Here is a 20104-nt window from a genome sequence, read left to right as displayed (position 1 = left end):
GAGGGGCATGTTAAATTGTACACTACTAGCTAAGTTTTGCAGACCTCTCCATGGATATCGTTTCATATACTGTGATTCTATAAATTGCTTTTGTTTTGCTTCAAGAGTGCTATTTAGTATATTTTTGCACAAGTACCACAGTGCAAATACATCTTTGTCTTAGTTGTGAGTGATACCAATGTAAGTAGATTCTATAATATTGTAAAAAGTGGCAAAATTACAGCTCCAACTTTCTCCAATTGTAGTTTCTATGTATTTCACCAAGACAACTGTTGTGAAGTATGTTGGCAGGCATATAATTTAAATTATATTTAAATTTTGGCTGTTACATGTTTTAACCCACATTACAGAATTGGGGATCTGTACATTCTTCAGAGTTGGTTGAGTGGAACAGCCTGTAAATCCTGCAGATAAATAGAGTTGCAATTTAAATATACACAAGACAACTGCAACAAAATGTTGAGGTATGAGGGGCTTCAGCTGGCCATATTCTGTTCCCGCAATACTTCATTTAATCCATTCTTTTCCGGTGAGCTGGCATTTTGTCCACAATCAGTATGTTCACTCCTTTTTGGCTTACTTCTTACTCTGTGTGCGTGTGTGTGTGAGAAAGATTGATTTATGAAGTTTTCATTTTAATTTTTCTGCAAAGCTTGGATTTTCTCCAAGACTGCTGTTAGCTTAACTACATGCATGAGTGATACCATTTTGACTCTACAAGGTTCTTTCTCGAGCTGCCTCTACATATAAACTAAGCAAAAACTTGCCCAAGGCTAAAAACGGTAAAGAGACTAAACCCAATGGGATGTAGATGCATTAACTTTTTTTCTCACATCAGCCATTGAACGGGAGCAGCAAGAAAGGTGCTAAAAATGAGTAGTATGCATTTTCAGAGTAGCTTCTCTCTTTTTTTCATCCTTTGCACCCTTGACTTTGGTACAAAATAATGAGAACTACATGCAAATAATTAGACAATACCTCTGCACATTTTTCTGCAATGGTTTCCCAGCTGATCAAGTAAAATAATATAATGAAACACTACCAGTAAAGAGCTTCTAATAGTCTTGTTTAAAGGGAAGTTCCTGGAGCAGTACAAAGTAGAAGAGTGGTTCCTCACTTAAAGGCTGGAACTTTACTACTACACAGAGGGATGCAGTATGCTTTGCACAGAACCTTTGGAACAGAGGGTTACAACCACAGAACAGGTAACAGAGTCTCCCGGAAATGGTTAGATCCTGAAATAGGCCGTTCCAAGAAGGCCACTTCAAAGATGGACCACTTCCAGTATATTTGCAACAACCTGTTCCAAAATCACAACAATCCATCTCAGGGTCAGAATGTTCTGTGGCAGAACATTTTGTATACCTTTATTACTGGGTTATGGCAACCATCTAGCAAATCTATTTGCTGCACATAAATTAAGCTTTTCTTCCCTCCTCCAAAGCCAAAGAATGTGAACTAGATAAATATGCAGGCTGAAAAAGACTATTCAGTTTTAATTATGATGAAAACTCTCCATTCTTGTTAATTAGTAAGGCTAGTTTTCACTAGCCAACTAAGTTAGTTCTCTGACAGATCCTCAGTTGGTTATTTAACTTATAGTTTTACTTTGTTGGTCAGGACTTTTCTGGTATCAGAGATGATCAACTTTGAAATTGAAAAAAGTGAAAATAAAAATCCTTTAGATAATGGTTGATACCTGTTCAGTGAAAAAAGTGTTTAGCACCTAATAAATGATATCCTAAATTCATTCTGTCTACCTCTTTATATCTATTAAATTGAGGATGGGCATCCTGTGGGACACATGTGACTAAGGGATGGCTACACTGGGAAAGGAAGGAAAGAGAAGTAAGATAAAGAAAACTGGATGAGGATGGGTAAGGTGGAAAATAAACTGGATAGGGAAGAGAAGAGAAAGGTGTATGGAGAGTGATGCTGAGGGTCTAAAATGAGACAAGACAGAAAAACAGAGGAGGCTCTTCATCTTTGCGCTTCACACCCATATTTCTAAAATCCTCTTATGGAGGCAGAAGAAGCTTCTCCTTTTGAGTAGGATCTGTTGCCTTTAGACAATGGCTGTCTCTATTCTGCAAATATAAGACCACCTTCCCTCCCACTTCAAAAGTCCATATTTTGGTAAAAGCAAATTTCCTTTAGGTAAATACAAAGTTAAAAGGTGCTAAAATCTATTAAAAGGTTTTGCATCATTCACAGCTTTTGAAAGCTCTGATTTTCAGTTCACAAATACAACCAGTTTAATTTCAGCTTCACTAACAAAGGCTCATCTCAAAGTGACCTTTCAGATAGGGTTGAATCATGAAATACTGCAGGTAATCCACCCCTTAGGATTGCAATTCTGCTGTACTAAAACCAATAACTGTCATAGGAAAAGAATTGCATTGTAGAGGATCTAACCTATAACTTAGTTTTAATCTCAAAGAAGCTTTTCAACAACATGATTTGCGAACTGCAACACGTGTATACAGTATTTGTATGTATCTCATTCTTCAGCGCTTAAGAAAAAAAATTCTTATTACGTTTTCCTTTTAAAAAACGGCAACATTATAATTGAGAAAACTGAACTATAATTCATACTTCAAAGAACTTTCACAATATTCTTTTCTCCTATTCAAAGTACCTAATCCTGTTTTCATGCAGACAAGAGCTATAGAAAAAGTCTTGCTCAGCAGAAAGCATTCATTTACATATGTGAGCCAAGCACTGGTAGTGTGGAAGACGTGATGATAACTAAGCGTAGAATTAAAGAAAGGAACCCCAGACCTTCATTTCTTTTCTTCACATTTGAGTTGAACACTATGTAACTTTATTACTCAAGCAGACCCAAAACACCATAATCTCAAGACCTTCATGCCTTGAGCAATACTTCCTCACTTCTTTGTATCTTCAAAGTAACATATTCAATAAAGAAAAGAAATGAATTTGGCGTTAAAGCAAGAGCTGGAACTGTTCAACCATCCAATTTAGATGAGTAAAATTATGCTATACAAAACTTCAAATGATGTTTCAATAGTAGCAAAACATTTACAAGAAAAAATCCCAGAGGAACTGCACCTCCAAAATATGATTCAAAAAATATGCTATTGGCCTTATTTTTAATGAGAGCTTGAAAGTGCCATGTCCCAAGAGAATTTAGCTTTCATACTTGTTCTCAACAAATTATGTGTGAACTTTTTAAAGTCTAGATATTTTGATCAACATAGAAGTCATTGGGGGAAAGAGGGGGGAAAAAACAAACCTTGAGATATTCAAACAAAGAAGTACTAAATTGGAATAAAATTTTAAAAGGAGGAAAGGAGACAGTGATCTTTTCCAGACACAGAGAGTAAGTATGTGCAGAATTAAGTACAATTAAATTTTATTGAAAGAATTAGTGCAGTAAATTTGATACAATATATTTACTGACATTAAGTATATTATGTGGCCTTGGTGAAGAAATGTCTCAGTCCTTCTCTCAACTGATATTTACCATCCTGTTCTAAAAAAGAGGTGAGTACTCTGTGGACTATCCACAACTTCTGTGGTTCTGTTTTAAGGAACTCCCACCTCAGTGCATTGCTAAATGTTGACAGCATGGTTTTATGAAGTTTACTCATTAACCTTGCTGTTATCAGTTATAAAGCTCTTTTTAAGAGGAGTAAAAAACCTTGCATACACTCCACATTTCCCTATCTACTTTCAAAATGCATTCACATTAATATGCATCCCTTGACCACTGAAAGGCTTTCAACCCTTGTTCTAAAGTGTTGCCTGATATTAATACTTATGAAGAGTGTGCACGTCTGTAAATTTAACAGAGATTAATTTAAGGGATTATCAAAAACAAATATTATAAAACCCATTATTTCCTGATCTGAGCTCTACTTGTACAGTGTCTTTAATGTAATTTACTTGTATTTTGGGGAATGACATACTTGAAATATAGGAGAATCATTATTTTGCATTTTGCTGATTCTATTTCCTTTTTACTACAGGCTCAATAATGTTTGTATTAATGACACAATAAATAGGATATGATTCCATTTTTTCTGTAATATTTAGAGATGGCTAACAAACCTGCAGGGAACATAATCTGATAAATTCTTGCATTTCTCTCATGGTACAATGATTCATGGAACTGATATTACATCTGTTCCTTAAAATGAGTAAGAGATAACACTATTTTCCGAGAACACAATTAAAATATTTAATACATCAGTCACCAAGATTTTTTAAAAAACATATTAGCAAATAAGTGTGGGCTGAAGTCAAATAAATGGCTTCATAATGAGAATGGCAGATGCTTATTTTTCTGCCCATTCAAGATGAAGGATCAGAATACTCAGCTGAATGGCATGGGCTGTGGCAGGAGAGTATGAAGGGGAAGGAGACAAGCAGCTGAATACTGGGAGGTGTTCCTTTCACTCATGCAGTAGGTCATAACCTATGCCAATTGGCAGATACCTCTGATCCTAGGAGAAGCTTTTGTGGGGACAGGCTCTTCTGCGGGGAGGGAAGAGTCAGGAAGTTTTTTACCTGAATCCAACCCAGTGTTTAAACATTTTTAATGGACCTTTTTTATAGCGCACATTTTTATGAAAATGAGAGAACTCAACGTGGAAATCTTAATATAAGAACAGCAGAAAGATGTTTAATTTCATAAACAAATGATTGGTATGTACTTTTCATCTGTGTGGTGGCACGGCTCCTATATGTGATATGTTCCACTAATTTTCATTCATAACTTTTATTTAGTTAACATGTTTGCTACCTCAATCACAAAGGCAACCAGGTATCTTAAAAATATCCACATCTGCATAAACATTCAAGAGAATTAACCTGATGGTATTGTAAAGAGCTTCTGGGTTAAAATCAGTGGAAGAAGGAATAAAAGTAGTACCACTATTAGTGTCCACTACCAACTGCCCAACCAAGGAGAGGACTTGGATAATGTTTTTCAAAGCAAATTACAAATTTTTCAAAAAGGCTTCAAAGAGTATATGGATAATTTTAATTACCAAAGAAAGCATGGGAGCAGAACAGCAGTGAAAAATACTGTCTTTCAGAGTACAATTTAATGGATTAAGACCATTAATTATTAATCACATTTCAATTTTCCACTGAAAGAAATTATCTGTCCAAGATAAGTTGTAATAAATACAGAAGGCATTTTTTTTTCTTGCACAACTTTACGTTTACATAAGTTGGGAGACAAATTCTGCTAAGTATAGTCCTTCAGGAATCCCTGATCTGGCTTGTCAACTTTTTTCTTCAAGGAATGCTAGAACAAGAAGGTCAGCTTCACTTGACTTGAGGCTAACCAATAGGGAAGACTTAATTGAGGAAGTGAAAGAACTAAGAATGCTGGGAGAAAATGACCCTGTAATGTTGGAAAGGATCTTGATATTAAAGGAATTTAAACAGAATAATCAAATATATTACTTATATTTCAAGAAATCATACTTTAATTAATTCAGAACAATAGTTGATAGGATTCAGTGGCAATAGAAGCTGATGGAAAAGAGAGCCCCACAAAGATGGGAATTTCTTTAAAAAGAGATATAGCACAGCAAAACCTCAATGTAACAAACCATTTAGGGAGAGGGGTTGTTTGATCCTACCACACGTATTGAATTTGAATTGAAGTCATTCATGTCAACTTATATCTTTTTTTGTCATCTGTGTAATTATGTCATTATGCAAATGACATAAATCAATGCAAAGTACGTAATTGTATCATTTTTATACTTATCAATATGTAAATTAATGAAAATAATATAAATGTAAGTAATCATCTGGACCATTTTGGATACAGTGGACTAAGTTTGTTATTTTATAGAGACATCTAGACACAAATTTTGTCCATGGCACCCAACATTTGGTAACTTGTGGTTTTACTGTATGAAGAACACCACTGCAAACAATTCTAATGAGAAAAGCTTAGTGACAATCTGAAAATCACAAAGGACATATAGAGGAGATGGAAGGAGATATACAGTAATTCACTAAAAAAGATTACATATAGTAGTTTGGATTTGTAGAAATAGTGTCAAGAAAGCTAAAGCTTAGAATCAGCTGGAGTTAATAGGTCAAGAATGAAAAAGGGTTTCAGATATGGTTAAAATAAAAGGAAGAAATTAAGTACCCCAGTGCTCAGTGAAAATGACAAAAAAGAAGCAGTCAACTATTCAACCAGTATTTTAGCTCAGTCAACGCTATGGGGATATGCAATTTTGAGAACTGGTTAGGCTGACAGTTCATGATAACGGAATATCTATTGATGCTGAATGAGTTTAAACCTCTAGGGCCGCATGGATCGCATCCTAGATGACTGAAGGAACTTGCCGCTGGTTGATTCTATTGTTTTATTTTTGCATCTTCTTACACAAATTTGCAGATTTCAAAAGCGCTGCTAGGCACAATTCATGCTTCAACTGTGTTTACATTCACATAAGAAAAAAAAATGAAGTTCTCTTTCTTTCTTACCTGACCTGAATAGTGCAAGCTTAAATCTAGGCCACAAGTAAACTCCGTATGATGCTCCACAGTTTCAAGCAGAGGGTCAGGCTTGGAGAAATCCCAAAATCTATAGATGGAAACAAGAATACAATTATGGTAATTGAAAGGCCACTGATGGTATGCTTGAAGCTGCCAGATGCTTTTAAAAACCAAACCCATCCACTTTAAAAATGTAATTAATCCTATTGCCACAGGTCTTTTGCTTCATCTGCATAAATAAGTATTTCATTAAGAAAGCATTTCCTTCAGTTCAGTATGGAAATTTTGATCAAAAGAGCTGGCATGATTATCTCCCATAGGGACAATCTGCAAAACAGTAATGTGAAGATTCTTTATTCAGTACACAAAGCTTTATACATGTTATCTTTTGGGGGAAAAATACTTTTGATGTCAGACCATCAATGCGCTGGTAGTTAACTTTTGCTGAGAGCAGGTCTCAGAGGTAGAAAGGTTTTGTAGCCCAAGTTGTTTTTTTCTTCCTCCTCCTCTGGAGATGTTAAGAATTAAATAAGAAACATTAAGCTTTGGCCCTTCCTCATATTCTGTCAAATGTGTTAAATTACTTGGATATCTTAAAGAAATAATTCAAGGCAACAGAGGAATCTATATAACTAGCAGTACATAGATATCTTGTGCAGCCCCTACTTAAAAAACACTGGCCAACTGACAATATACAAGGAATGGAGTACTCTACTGGGGATAACATAATAGCATGATTTATCCCTTGGGGAATTCATCTACTGTGAAAAGCCAAAAAAGCAACCACACATTATGACTTAGTGTAATGGGCATTTGATTTCTTAACACTGACATTTCAAAAAGCAGCCTTTTTCAATATTCTTTTTCTTGCTTGTACATGGTTCAACACGTTATTCTGGACAGATTTTAGATAAAAGGCTCCCCACCACCACACACACAGACAAGTAAACTCTCTGCAAAAAAAAAAAAAAAAGCCCCAGGTCTCTCTAGATATCCAAATTGATTTGTCAGAAGAACAGAGTCCAAATGAGAAACTGCCCAGATTCTCAACATTACAAATCTATACTCCATGATCAAACAACTTCTAGACATTTTTTTCATACTAAAAGGGGCAATTCTGGCTACAGATCACTCTAAGTTAGTGAACTACATTAAAATAGGCCAACTTACTCTCCTATAAGCTAAAGTTGAGGAAGGAGAGGAATATTTATGTTTCAACTAGTGACAATACTGACATTTTACCCTACCTGATACACTATGACATCTTTTGGGACTAGATGTACAATAAAGAAACCACCTAAACATAGCTGGCTAACAGGGGTACTGGAAGGCCAACTGTATCTTCCATCAGTGAGGAATGGGCAGCGGAGCTTCAAGAGAAATGGTCTGCAGGGACCCCTTCATTCTACCTAATGATATAGAAAGCCCGATTTTTTTGGATTTAACTATTCACTCTCACTTTTTAAAAAATCTTCACAGTCTTAAGGACTTTTGTCTACTGAAAGCTGAAATACAAAGCTGTATTTTAACCCCAGTATTACATTCTTTTTCTTCTTCTTCTTTTACATGCTTGCTTTTGAAATACTTAGACATACAACACAGAAAAGTCATTATGCAGTACTTAAGAACTGGCATGCATTAAATATAATTCTCAGTTATTTCTATTGGGATAAGATTGTTGCCTTGACTTTACTCAGTTATACACTGTAAATGTAATATATTTCTACTACCACCATCTTTATCTTCTCATTTTTCCCCCCAGGAAAAATCCTTCTATCCTTTCCTGTATAGATGTCATGGCTACAAAGAGCAATGCTTAATGCTATTCATGTGCTGCAGGTTTTGCACTGAAGTGGTTATCAAGAAGGGGTAAAAAAACCATCAATCTACACAAAATTCAACATAGGAACAGCTCAGGTGTACAGCAAACACTAGAGGCTACACAATTAGTTTGTTTAAACCATCTTGATTAATTTTCAGCAAATTACCTGACCAGAATGGTGGCTACACAATGGATGTGCTATGGCAACAGCCCTCTTTAGAAACTCCTAATACTAGAGAACAGAAGAAGCTCATAGTTTCCCAATAAGCAAATTTCCAAAGAGAAGCAAACAGAGATCAACAGCACCCTTTGCCTATGAATGCTTTGTAGTATAGTTTGGTCTAAATATTCTTGCAAGGAAGACAATTTTGCTAGGATTTATATACAACATGTTTATTAATTTTAAACATTAGAAAACAATTTCCAAATATTAAATCTACAGGATTTCAGTGATTAATATTTTGATTTTTCTTTTTGGGAAGCAATATAATAACTCTATTATTACTCATAAGCTATTATTAAGTAGATTGAGGTAATACCTGCAGGCATGGTTGAGGGATCCATTAAAAAGGTGGCAAATTATGGGTTATTTATTATGCTTTCACAGTGAAAGAAGTACACTTGATTTTTATATGCTTTAGCTAAGCATCCATTTATTAATTTCCTTTAACATTTCTTAAACCAGAACATTAATTTTTTTGGCCTGGAGAAATGAAAACATTAAGTTAAAAACTAAGAATACATTTAGAGATTATGGGCTATTAAAGAAACAATAAAAAAGTAAAATAATAAAGATTACAGTAATATATAAATATAGAATGACTGCAGTCGGAGTACTATATACAGTTTTTGTAACTGCATCTCATAAAGGATATTGTAGAACTGAAAAATATACAGAAAAGAAGCAAAACAATCAACCATCTACAGAGTACTTTTCCTAGGAAAGAATACAGTATTTGGAGCTCTTCTTTTCGTATTACTTAAATTTGAGGTCACTCAAAGAAATAGGCTTGTGGTAAATTCAGGACAGTCACAAAGGAACATGCCTGCATTTAGCACTTAAACAAAACATTATAGCCATTAACTTTGAGAGGGTTAAACACAACCATGGAGAAAGAGACTAGCAATGACTCTAAATCACTATGGGTATATGCAACTTCCAGATTTTAAGGCAACCTATCTCAAAATTTTAGTTCCTGTTAAAGGACAACAGGCAAAGGCTTTCCTAGAAGCACTGAGCTTATTCACTGTAGAAAAAGATGCTGGACTAGAAACAATAATTCAAAAGGGTTCTTATATAAAAGAGCTTAGCTTCTGAACCCTTTTTCAAATGTACATTCCTCTTGATTTAGCCTGGAAATGGAATCCCTCAATATCCAGCCAAACAAGAACCCAGAATTTCTTGGGTGTTGGCCTCTCATACTGCAGAATTGCAGAAATGCATCCATGAAGCAACCTTCTCTGTCTTTGTAACCTTTGCCTTTTTGAGACCTCTCTACAACGAAACCCTTTCTTACATTTAGTCACCTAGTTATAAATCAGAGTTCCATTTACTTGAATCATGGAGGCTCATTATGGCAATATATAAAGGGAAAAGTCTTTACTGCAAATTACAGAATCTCAGCATACCTTAAAACGTTTCTTAATTCAAGATCCCACCAGAGACTAGTGCTTTTCTTAGAAGATGCCCATCTACTCAGATATAAATAAAGTGGAATGGAAAAAGCATCCTGGGAAGTTAGGCAGGTGGGGTAGCAACCTCATTTGTATACCTTCTGGTAAATAGTTTTATAACTGGTTACACCTACCAAAACAATCATTTTGTAAATGGTCTCACAACATACTCTCAACATTTCAAATATGCCTATCAGACTAAAGTAATTGCTTAAACTTGCCCTAAGCACTTAGAAATGACTGTAACTTGTTTAATGCAATTGGCAGAATAAAAGCACAGCCTCAATTTCCAATCCATACCCTCCCTTACCATATGAGAGGAGCTCTTATAAACAGCTGTAAATGCTCTTCTGAACTCAGTATAACAAGGTCAGTTACATAGTTTAAAAGATGACTCTAGATTTTGACTTTTGGTTATTATAAACAGAAGTACTGACCTTTAATCTTTATTTATTAATATTTGTCTGAGGTATGGCATTATGTCTAAAGAAAAATACTGAAATGAAAACATCATTGTTATTAGTCAATCCCTTTATAACTTTGGGAGAGTATGGCATTACCAGTATTTATAAAGGCACATTTCCCTTTAAAAAAAGCTCAGTGATGAAAATCTACCCTTTTAAAGGACAATTAAACTATCTATAATGGGCTAAGCTACAAAAATTAAAAGCTAAGGCTAGTCCCTTAACAATACTGAAAAGATCTTAAATAAAGGACAATTGTTTATTTTTATCTGGAAATGGTACCACACTTATGAACTTCACTGGTGTATTTTATTCATATGGCTTTCCTTGGATGGATTTTCTGTCATAGTTAATTTTTCAGTGGAGAGTTGAAACTTAGTAAGTTCCAAATTTAACCAGGATTTGAAATCGATTAATCAGCTCTAGTTAAGGAACACACCTATTAAATCTTAAACATGTGACTGTTTGTATTGAATATATCAGAATTAGGAAGTGCTGTATAAAGGGAGGATACTTCCTAATTTTAGTTAAGAGGAAGTATTATTGCTCCAGCATCCTACAGCTGGGATGTTAAGAAAAAAGGACATGTTGACATGCCAAATGGTCAGTTTGATAACAACTAATAACTTTGCTTTATTTCAGAGATTTTAGCGTATAAACAATTATGGCACACTATACATTGATGTTCAATTGAACTGCTGAGAAGATACCCGATGAACTGTGGCAAGAAATTCAATCAACCATCATTGAAACAGCAGTTGAACACATACCATACAAGCAGCCAGAAAAAAAAAGTGCATGCAGCTCTCAGATGAACCCATCAGAATAGCCGAGTGAATAAAAACAGCTGAAGCAGCAGGCAAACGGGAGAAAGCAAGGAGATTGAATGTGGATTTCCAAAAAGCAAGAAGGAAAGACAATATAGTTTACTGGGACCAGCGTTGCAAGCAGCTAGAAGAGGACCGCATGAAGGGCCACACCAGGAATGTATTTGCACAAGTCAAAAGGATTCAAACACCATTTACTGCTCAGAATTGCTGAGGCCTGTACCACCTACAACCATCACAGCCTTGTGCCAGAAAATTTGGGAAATGAACACATGGCCACAGGACTGGAAACCAGTAATGTTTGTCCCATTGCCAAAAAAGGGCTCCAATTACTGCACAACTGCCCTCATCCCTTATGCTAGCAAGATTCTCCTTAAGATTGTACATTGTCTGACATTGACCATCAAAAGGCAATTACCAGATGTTCAAGCTGGCTTGAGAAGGGGTTGTGGCACTCATGACCATATTGCAAATCTACACTGGATTATGGTAAAATCTCAAGAATATCAAAAGAACATTTACATCTGCTTTATTCACTACAAGAAAGCCTTTGATTGTGACAAGCTATGGAGAGCCCTTGAAGACTTGGGGTGCCAACACATCTGATCAAGTTGGTACAGTCGCTGTGCACAAATCAAGAAGCCACTGTGTGAACACCATATGGAAACACTGATTGGTTCAAGATAGAGAAAGGAGTATGGCAAGGTTGCATTCTTTCACCTTTCTTATTCAACCTATATGCCGAAGTGATTGTGAGGAAGCTGGAACTTGAAGAATCAAAAACTGGAGTAAAGATTGGAGGAAGGAACATCAACAATCTTTGATATGGTGATGACACAACTCTCCTTTCAGAAACCAAAGAAGGCCTGAAACATCTGATCAAAAGGATTAAAGAAGAAAGCGAGAAATTTAGCCGCTTCCTGAACATCAAAAAGACCAAGCTCATGACCACTGTGAAGAATGGAAATGTCAAAATAGCAATTGACAGAGAAGAGATCAAATATGTGCAAGAATTCACTTTCCTAGGACCGCAGATTGATCAAAACAGTGAATGCAGTCCAGAAATAAAGCATCAATTTATTTTTGGGTTGCACAATGATGAGCATGAAGTGAGTACAGGTAGTCCTGGACTTATGACCATATATTTAACAACCATTTGAAGTTACAACGGTACTGAAAAAAGTGATTTTATGATTGTTGCAGCGTCCCCATGGTCACATGATTAAAATTCAGGTGCTTGACAACCAGCATGTATTTACGATGGTTACAGCATCCTGGGGTCACATGATCGCCATTTGCAGCTTTCCCAGGGGGGTTCCGACAAGCAAAGTCAATGGAGGAAGCCAGATTCATTTAATAACCGTGTGATTCACTTAACAATTGCGGTGATTTATTTTAACAATCACAGCAAAAAAGGTAGTAAAATCAGGTGCAACTCACTTAACGACCACATTGCTTAGCGATGGACATTCTGGTCCCAATTGTGGCCATAAGACGAGGACTACCTATATGGAAAAGCAAGAACATCAGCCTGGCAACTAAATGTAGATTAATCCGCAATATCATGTTTCCCATAGCTACCTATAGTTGCAAAAGATGGACCATGAAAAAACTAGACAAGAAGAAAATCAACTTGTTCAAGCTGTGGTGTTGGAGAAGGCTCCTGCACATTCCTTGGTCAGCAAAAGTGACAAGTAAACTAGAGTGTATAAAATCAGACATATAGCTGGAGGGCAAAATCACCAAATTCTGCTGTATTTTGGCCGTCATATGATCATACTCAGCGGAAAAGGCAGTTATGCTTGGAATGGTCAGTGGTAAAAGGAAACGAGGCTGCCAAAAAACACAACAGCTAGACACCATCAAAGTTGTCACCAGCTAGAGCATAAAACAACTAAAAGAAGCCATACAAGACTGGAAAATGTGGAGAGCTAGTCCACAGCATCGCCGAGAATCGGACATGATTAAACAGATAGCATCATCATCATCGTACACTGATGTACTTTGATGAAAACTCTGCGCTTCTGAAAAAAAATGGACATTTATAAAACTTCAAATTGTTAGTATGTTACGGAAGACAGTGTTTTTTTTGAGAAAAATCTCAAGAGTATTCAATATGAACCTTTTCTTAATTTGTCTGATTCAAATTTCTTTAAAATTATGAAACAAGAGCTTTAATTAGAAACAGAACTGTATTATTTTTGAATTCACTTAATTTTTTTAAAGCATTGAATTGAGCATAAGTAACATATGGAAACCTAGTATGTATAAATAAGTAAAAGACAGTTATTAGCTTAGTATTGAGCCAGCAATAAGAATGCATTTAATGGATATGTGCCTATGTTGCAGCCATAAAGTAACTGTAAACTATCAAAAACATCTATAATAAATATTATTCTACCACAATAAAACAAATATTTCCAGCTAATTAAATATTTCTATGATTGCAAGCTGTTTGCAAAGTAATATTTCAAAACTGTTCTGGAATACAGAAGATTACTGAATTAGCTTATTTAGTTTCTTAATACATACATGCAAGTTAAACATCCTTACACATTTATCCTGTACCGCATTGTTTATTAAACTAATTCTCAATGAATCTGGCTCAACTGTTAAGTTATGCGGTAGTAAAGAAAAGAGGAGAGCTTATCAACACCCACCACCCAGACAGTAAAAGATCAATAAGCAGCAGCAGATTTATGAAGTCCTACAATGCTGGGAGCATGAAATGCTGGAAAAGAAGAACAGAATTTGCATGCATACCTGCCTTTTAGCTCCTTACAGTTGATGTTTCTTGGAGAGAATGACTTAACATGGCATGGGACTGGGATGTCTCTCCCCAGTTACATCTACCTGTTCCATCAGACCTGGCAGGAGAAGCATGCCCCGGGGTCCATCTACTAAGGAGTGTCATCTGATGGGACCCAGGAAGAGACCCTTTTCTGCCGTGGCACCTGCCCTTTGGAACATCATCCAAAGGGGATGGAGCTTAGATTGGCCCTGACCCTTCTGGCCTTTCAGAAGGCTCTGAAGATGTGGCTGTGCCACTGTGCCTGGGGGTCTAGCTGAAGCGTAGCGCCACTTCAAGGTTGCACTGAATATATTTTACGTATTGTACTCTGCTGCTATGATTATGTTCTTGTGTTTTTAATATGGCTTTAAAAATGATTTCCGTATGGTTTATATGTTTGCTGTTTTATTTGCGTTTGTTTAGTGTTCTTGTTTTAATTGTTGTCAGCTGCCCAGAATCACACATGTGAGACGGGCGGCTATACAAATTGAATTAAACAAAGAAACAAAATAATTAGTTGATGGAATACAGACACAGTATATGGTAACATTTTATTACATATTCCCCCAGTTACAGCAACATCATGATCCATACCCATGGCTCTTTGCAGAAATCTACACAAAAGGCTGGTTTTTATATGAGGAAGATTCTCAAGAATTTAAAATTAAAGAAGGTGTAGGAACCAAGGGGGAAAGGAGAGATGTGAATAAATGTCTTATGCATATTTAGGTTTCATTTTAGTTAGAGAGGAATAATGAGATGAGGAAAAAACTGTAAGCAGTGGATTCATAGTTTTATGAACTCCCAAGTGGATGTGGCAACAGAATTCCAGCAGCAGTACATTTTTAACTGCTATAAGAACCCAAAATAGAAATGAAGACTGGGTTTAGATCATGTCTATCCATTAAAATAAAAATTCCCATGAGCAGAATTCCACAGAAATTCTTGGAATTTTCTAGTCCTGAAATCCCTATTCTTGGATCAGGCCTTCAATGGTCTGTTCAGAAGTTTTAGCAATGAGTAGCATTTCCTTTTCAAAAATCTACAAGTAAAGAATGTAAATCACTTCTACTACACCACGGGTTTTTTTTAAAATCAGAGATTAAGAAGTCATTTTAATGTTATTTTAAATTATTATAATAAAACTAGAATTCATTCTTTCAGTCCAATAAGATTGCAAAGCAAATTCTGATATCAGATACTTATGGCAAATACAGCATTAAATGCAAAGATTTATACATTTCATTCCCAACTTATGTGGCACCTTCAGTGTCAGAGGTTCAGCCCTAAAATGATAGCAGAAAATACTCAGTATCTGGGAAGCAAAATACAGTACATAAGGATCCATCCAGATCATAACTGTAATAAACATAGGAGTCATCAAGATATTTTTTCTGCTACTGAAAAAAACAAAAACAAAAGATCTTTACATATACAGTTTAAATACAGTGATTTTATTAACAGTAATTTAAAATATTTAATTAGTAATACAACCATACATTATTAATGAAGTAGTGTTTAAATATAACAGGTATCCACTGATTAGAGAGTAAACCCAACCTAATCCAATGGGACTTCCTCTATATGCAACATGTTAATCTATATTCTGGCTATTCTGCAATGATTTCTCATATTCTCAAAAGCCTTATCACAACAATTCTGGACAGGGAACAGGCCTATCTCACTGCCTGCTTGTATTTTCAGCCAGATTATGTGAGAAATATAGTTCAAATATAAATAAAATAAAGTAATTCATATAAAGCATACCGCTTGAGTCAGCACGCTGGAACAGAAAAGCTGCAGGTCTAACTGTAAACTCAGACACTTGGCACACTGAACAAAAAGAAAGAAAGACTGCTGGCAGTATTTTCCCCCTTAAGTGCATGAAGCAGAGAGATTTTTAGTTAAGGGGTGAATGAGAAAAGCTAAGTGTTCCAGGAGTTCAAATTGCTGTCTCATTAAATCAGTATCAAATTGGGGGCCTTCTACAGATACGTCTGATAACACTGTCATTCATTTGATAAAATCTGAAGCAGCTGAAGTGTATTTATTTACTTATTTATTTAAATAGCAAGAGCTTAGGTAAATGTTAATACAGTACATGAATCAGCTTGGAGGATGCTTTTTTCTTTTTAGTACAAGCACTGCCAATAGAAGACCAGTCCATAAACAAAGTTAAACCAACAAAGCCAGCAAACTAGCCTTAAAATTCCTTTGAGGCTTCTACTGCTGCAGTTTTCATCATGCAATTTTTTTTACAAAAAAAAAAAAAATCAAATATTAAAGTAGCCTAGCTGAAAAATTCCTACAAAAGTTTCTGCAGAATGTGTTGAGTTGCATGATCTCATAAGACCCAGTTTACTTCATCCTATTATGCTAGGAAAAAGAACAGCCACCTGTTTGGTTGTTTTTCCTAATGAAGTCTTATTTGTTCAAATTTTGTTTGAAATCGAGCTATGAACTGGGCCAGGCCATGTCTGAACTTCTTGATTGGGTGGTCTCTGGATATCCACCAAGAATGTCCAGTAAGTTATAACTCAGAGACTGTCACTATCAAAATTGGTATTCTCTGAGGCAGTTTATTCCATGGTTTTTCTAGTCTCATGATGCACTTTTCCTAGCAATGTCTCAGCATCAGTCTTTAAAAGCAAAAACTGAAGACTTCTTGTTAAAAAGCCTTTTAAGGCTATATAATTTATTTGATTTAGTTATGTTGATCATGTCTACAATTTGATAAGTTTTCAAACTGTTATTTAATGAAGATTCTTATACATTGCTTTGTTATTTCCTGTTTTCATGGTTATAATTTACTCTAAACTGTCCCTAGGACACTGAATTGAAAAGGCAAAGTAAACATTTAACACTATATACAATGCACACCAAAACAGAATCTTAATAGCATGCACATTTTTTTAATAATTTAGAATAACAAGTTACATGAGAAAAATTACAACAAGTGATCATGCAGGATCATCACAACTGGAAATTCCCCATCAGTGCAAATAATGTTTTAGCAAAGCCACTTCAACATGTCTGCTTTTATTGTAACATATTAATCTAATGTTTGGTTCAGATTGTGAATAGAGGCTAGAGGCTATCTAGACATCATAGCACTAACCAAGTCACCTTTGGAACAACAGTTTCAATATGACTGTACGGCATCTGGATGGGAAAGTACGAAATAGGTCCTCAAAAATCTTGAAGGTTGCTACACGATATCTTCCAAGAAAACATCTTGGTAGAATGGTCCAGTCTATAGTGCATTTCTGTAACAATGCTTGCAACATCTTTTCCAATTTTTTTCTAATTACAAATTTTTTAAAAGTTTTTTTTTAATGACATATAAAAATCTACAGCACCCATAGGAAAGAAAAAACAGCAATTATATAATGAAGAAAATCTGGATTATAGAGATTAAAACAAACTAAATGTGACAAAAAAACCCCTAATTAACAGAAAAAAATCCATACAATAATTATAGATAACAATATAAAATTAATTCAACCCTTAAGCATATTATTCAATCAATCAATTTATTGTTTTGACCACTGGTCATACCAAATAAGATAAAATCTACACAAAAAGTGGCCAAACATTAATAAAATACGTTAAAATATACAATAATCAGTAAAAACATTAAAACAGTGTTATTACAGCAGGTAAAATATTAGAAAACATTAAGAACTTTGATCAGATATTCTGTTTAGCAGCAGCCCATGCAAAGCTTGCTAATTTCCACAGCAGTGTCTCCTTGTTTAAATTCATTAGATATTCAATTTTATATGAATCAGGCCAAAATTATTTCCTTATCAAGAGGGGCTCCAGAAATTTTCCACATCCTGAAGCGGAAATAGGACAGTACAATAAATAATGGGTAAAATCTTCTATAATTTCCTTGAAGCAAGGGCAGAAGCATGTATTATATGGGATATTGAGAAATTGGCCCTCTCTAGTTGCTGATGCCATTTGCTGGAACTGTAGTCTTGTAAGTGCCTCTGGGGGGGATGGCACTGTAACACACCTCAGATAATATTCGCATTTGATTTTGGTTTTAAGTGCATACCAAGGGGCAATTTTATTTTGTGATAATTTAAACAAATTTCTTTGGGTAAAAACATTCTGTACCCCGTTTTTAAATAATAGATTGTTTGAATTATTAGAATTTAAAAAGAATTCTGGAGAAAAACCAAAGGTTTGCATATGATTGGATAAAAATGTAAACCAACTCATGTGAGAAGGAGTGGAGAAATTCATTTGCTGCAGGAGGCACTGCTTGACAAGTTGAGGATCAGGGAGTGAGAGGAGTCTAGTCCAATAATTAAATGCCCTCAGAATTATTCTAGCTTTAATCAGGTATGTATCAGTTTCTGTAAAGAGAAGGGAATAGGAGTACCATTAGGTACACCTAAAACAGTTCTGAGAAGCTTGTTTTGAAATAATTCCATATCATAAGGAGAAAACATTCCCCACAACTTTACTGCATACGAAGAGTAAGGAACTAGGTTTTTAGAAGGGTTAGGATTGGAGGAATTTGTCAACCACCACTTGTATGCCAAAACTTTATTATTCCTGCCAAAGCTGTCTCAGTTTTTATTCTTTGGGCCTGATAGTAAGAGCACCAACTGCCTGAAGCATTAAAAAGAATGCCCAAGTATCTGTAAGAGAGAACTTGCTCTATGTTACATTCGTCAATTCTCCATGTGTCTTTTCCTTTTCTCCCCAAAAACCTTTGATTTTTTTTCACATTCACAGTTAGACAATTTAACGAGCAATAGCTATCCAAAGCTCTTAACTATCTGCACAAGCCTATCTGAGAATGGGATATAAGCAAAAGATCATTTGTATAAACTAATTCGGACAAGTTCCTATTTCCTGCCTTTATGGCGGGGGGGGGGGGAACCCTCCACTCAAGGCTGGAACAATATCTTTAATAAATAGATTAAATACTAATGATGCAAGCACACATCCTTGTTTTACCCCTTTAAAAGTCTTGATATTATCTGTCAGGTGCCCTACTGACCTGAATTTGAGTATTTGTATATAAATACTAATTTATATTGTATAAATATGTATATAAATTATTGTATATAAATACTAATTTATACATTAATATATATATTTTTTAATTAATGTATATACATACTAACCTGAATTTGAGTATTTGTACAGTGGTACCTTGGTTCACGAACTTAATTCGTGTCGCGACCTGAATCAAATTTTCCCATAAGGTTCAATGTAAATACGGTTAATCCGTTCTGACCCCTATGAATTTGGTCGCCAACCGATTTTGGTTGCGACCTGAATCAAATTTTCCCATAAGGTTCAATGTAATTACGGTTAATCCGTTCTGAACCATATGTATTTTTTTTTTAAACCACAAAAATATGACACAAAGTACAGTACGAAGAGAGAGAACGCTAACCTTGCTCGACGCGACTTCTGGCGTGGAGGACAGGAAGGCGGGTGGGGAGGTGGTTATTGCTTGGAGGGAGAGTCCTCCTCCCTACAGGAAGCCACGACCATGTATCATGGCAGGGAAAATGGCCACGGATCCTGTTCATCACCCGATCTGGTGTTCGCGAATGGAAGCAAAATTTTGCGAATGGTGCTATTCGTGACCTGAATTGGTCGTGAACAGAAGCGTTCATGACCCGAGGTACCACTGTATATAAAACTATGACCAAAATTAATAACCTTCTATCCAAATTAAACTGATCTACCATAATCCAGTTTGTTTCGATCAATAGAATCAAAAGCTGCATGAAAAATCAAAAAAGGCAACATACAGTTTCCTGTAGGCGTGTTTTACATACATTTTTATCAGATGATCCAATACAAAACCATGATCAATTATTAAACATCCTGCTCTAAACCCTGCCTGTTCTTCTGCAAGGACATGGTTATTGATGACCCAATCCTCTAATTTATTAGCTAGATGTTTTGCATAAATTTTAGCTGTGATACTAATTAGACTAATTGGTCTATAGTTCTCTTGGCGGCCGTGATCACCTTTTTTGTATATTGTATACAC

At 35.5% G+C, this 20104-nt stretch overlaps 1 protein-coding gene across 2 annotated transcripts in view; it reads right to left on the bottom strand.

Moving 5' to 3' along the window:
* Positions 1-20104, bottom strand: part of PEX7 (peroxisomal biogenesis factor 7) — a 68356-nt gene that overhangs the window by 6893 nt on the left and 41359 nt on the right. For both annotated transcript variants that reach the window (XM_007420901.4, XM_088141328.1), the window contains exon 9: positions 6484-6583. In XM_007420901.4, coding sequence (XP_007420963.1) covers positions 6484-6583 — 100 coding nt within the window. The remainder of the gene's footprint in view (positions 1-6483; positions 6584-20104) is intronic.

Source organism: Python bivittatus, unplaced genomic scaffold (genome assembly GCF_059951505.1).
Source record: "Python bivittatus isolate LINGU-HERP-01145 unplaced genomic scaffold, Pbiv_v1 ctg000020_np1212, whole genome shotgun sequence".
Taxonomy (NCBI): Eukaryota; Metazoa; Chordata; class Lepidosauria; order Squamata; family Pythonidae; genus Python; species Python bivittatus.
Note: the sequence above shows the minus strand (reverse complement) of the source record. Positions and strands in the feature narration are given on the sequence as shown.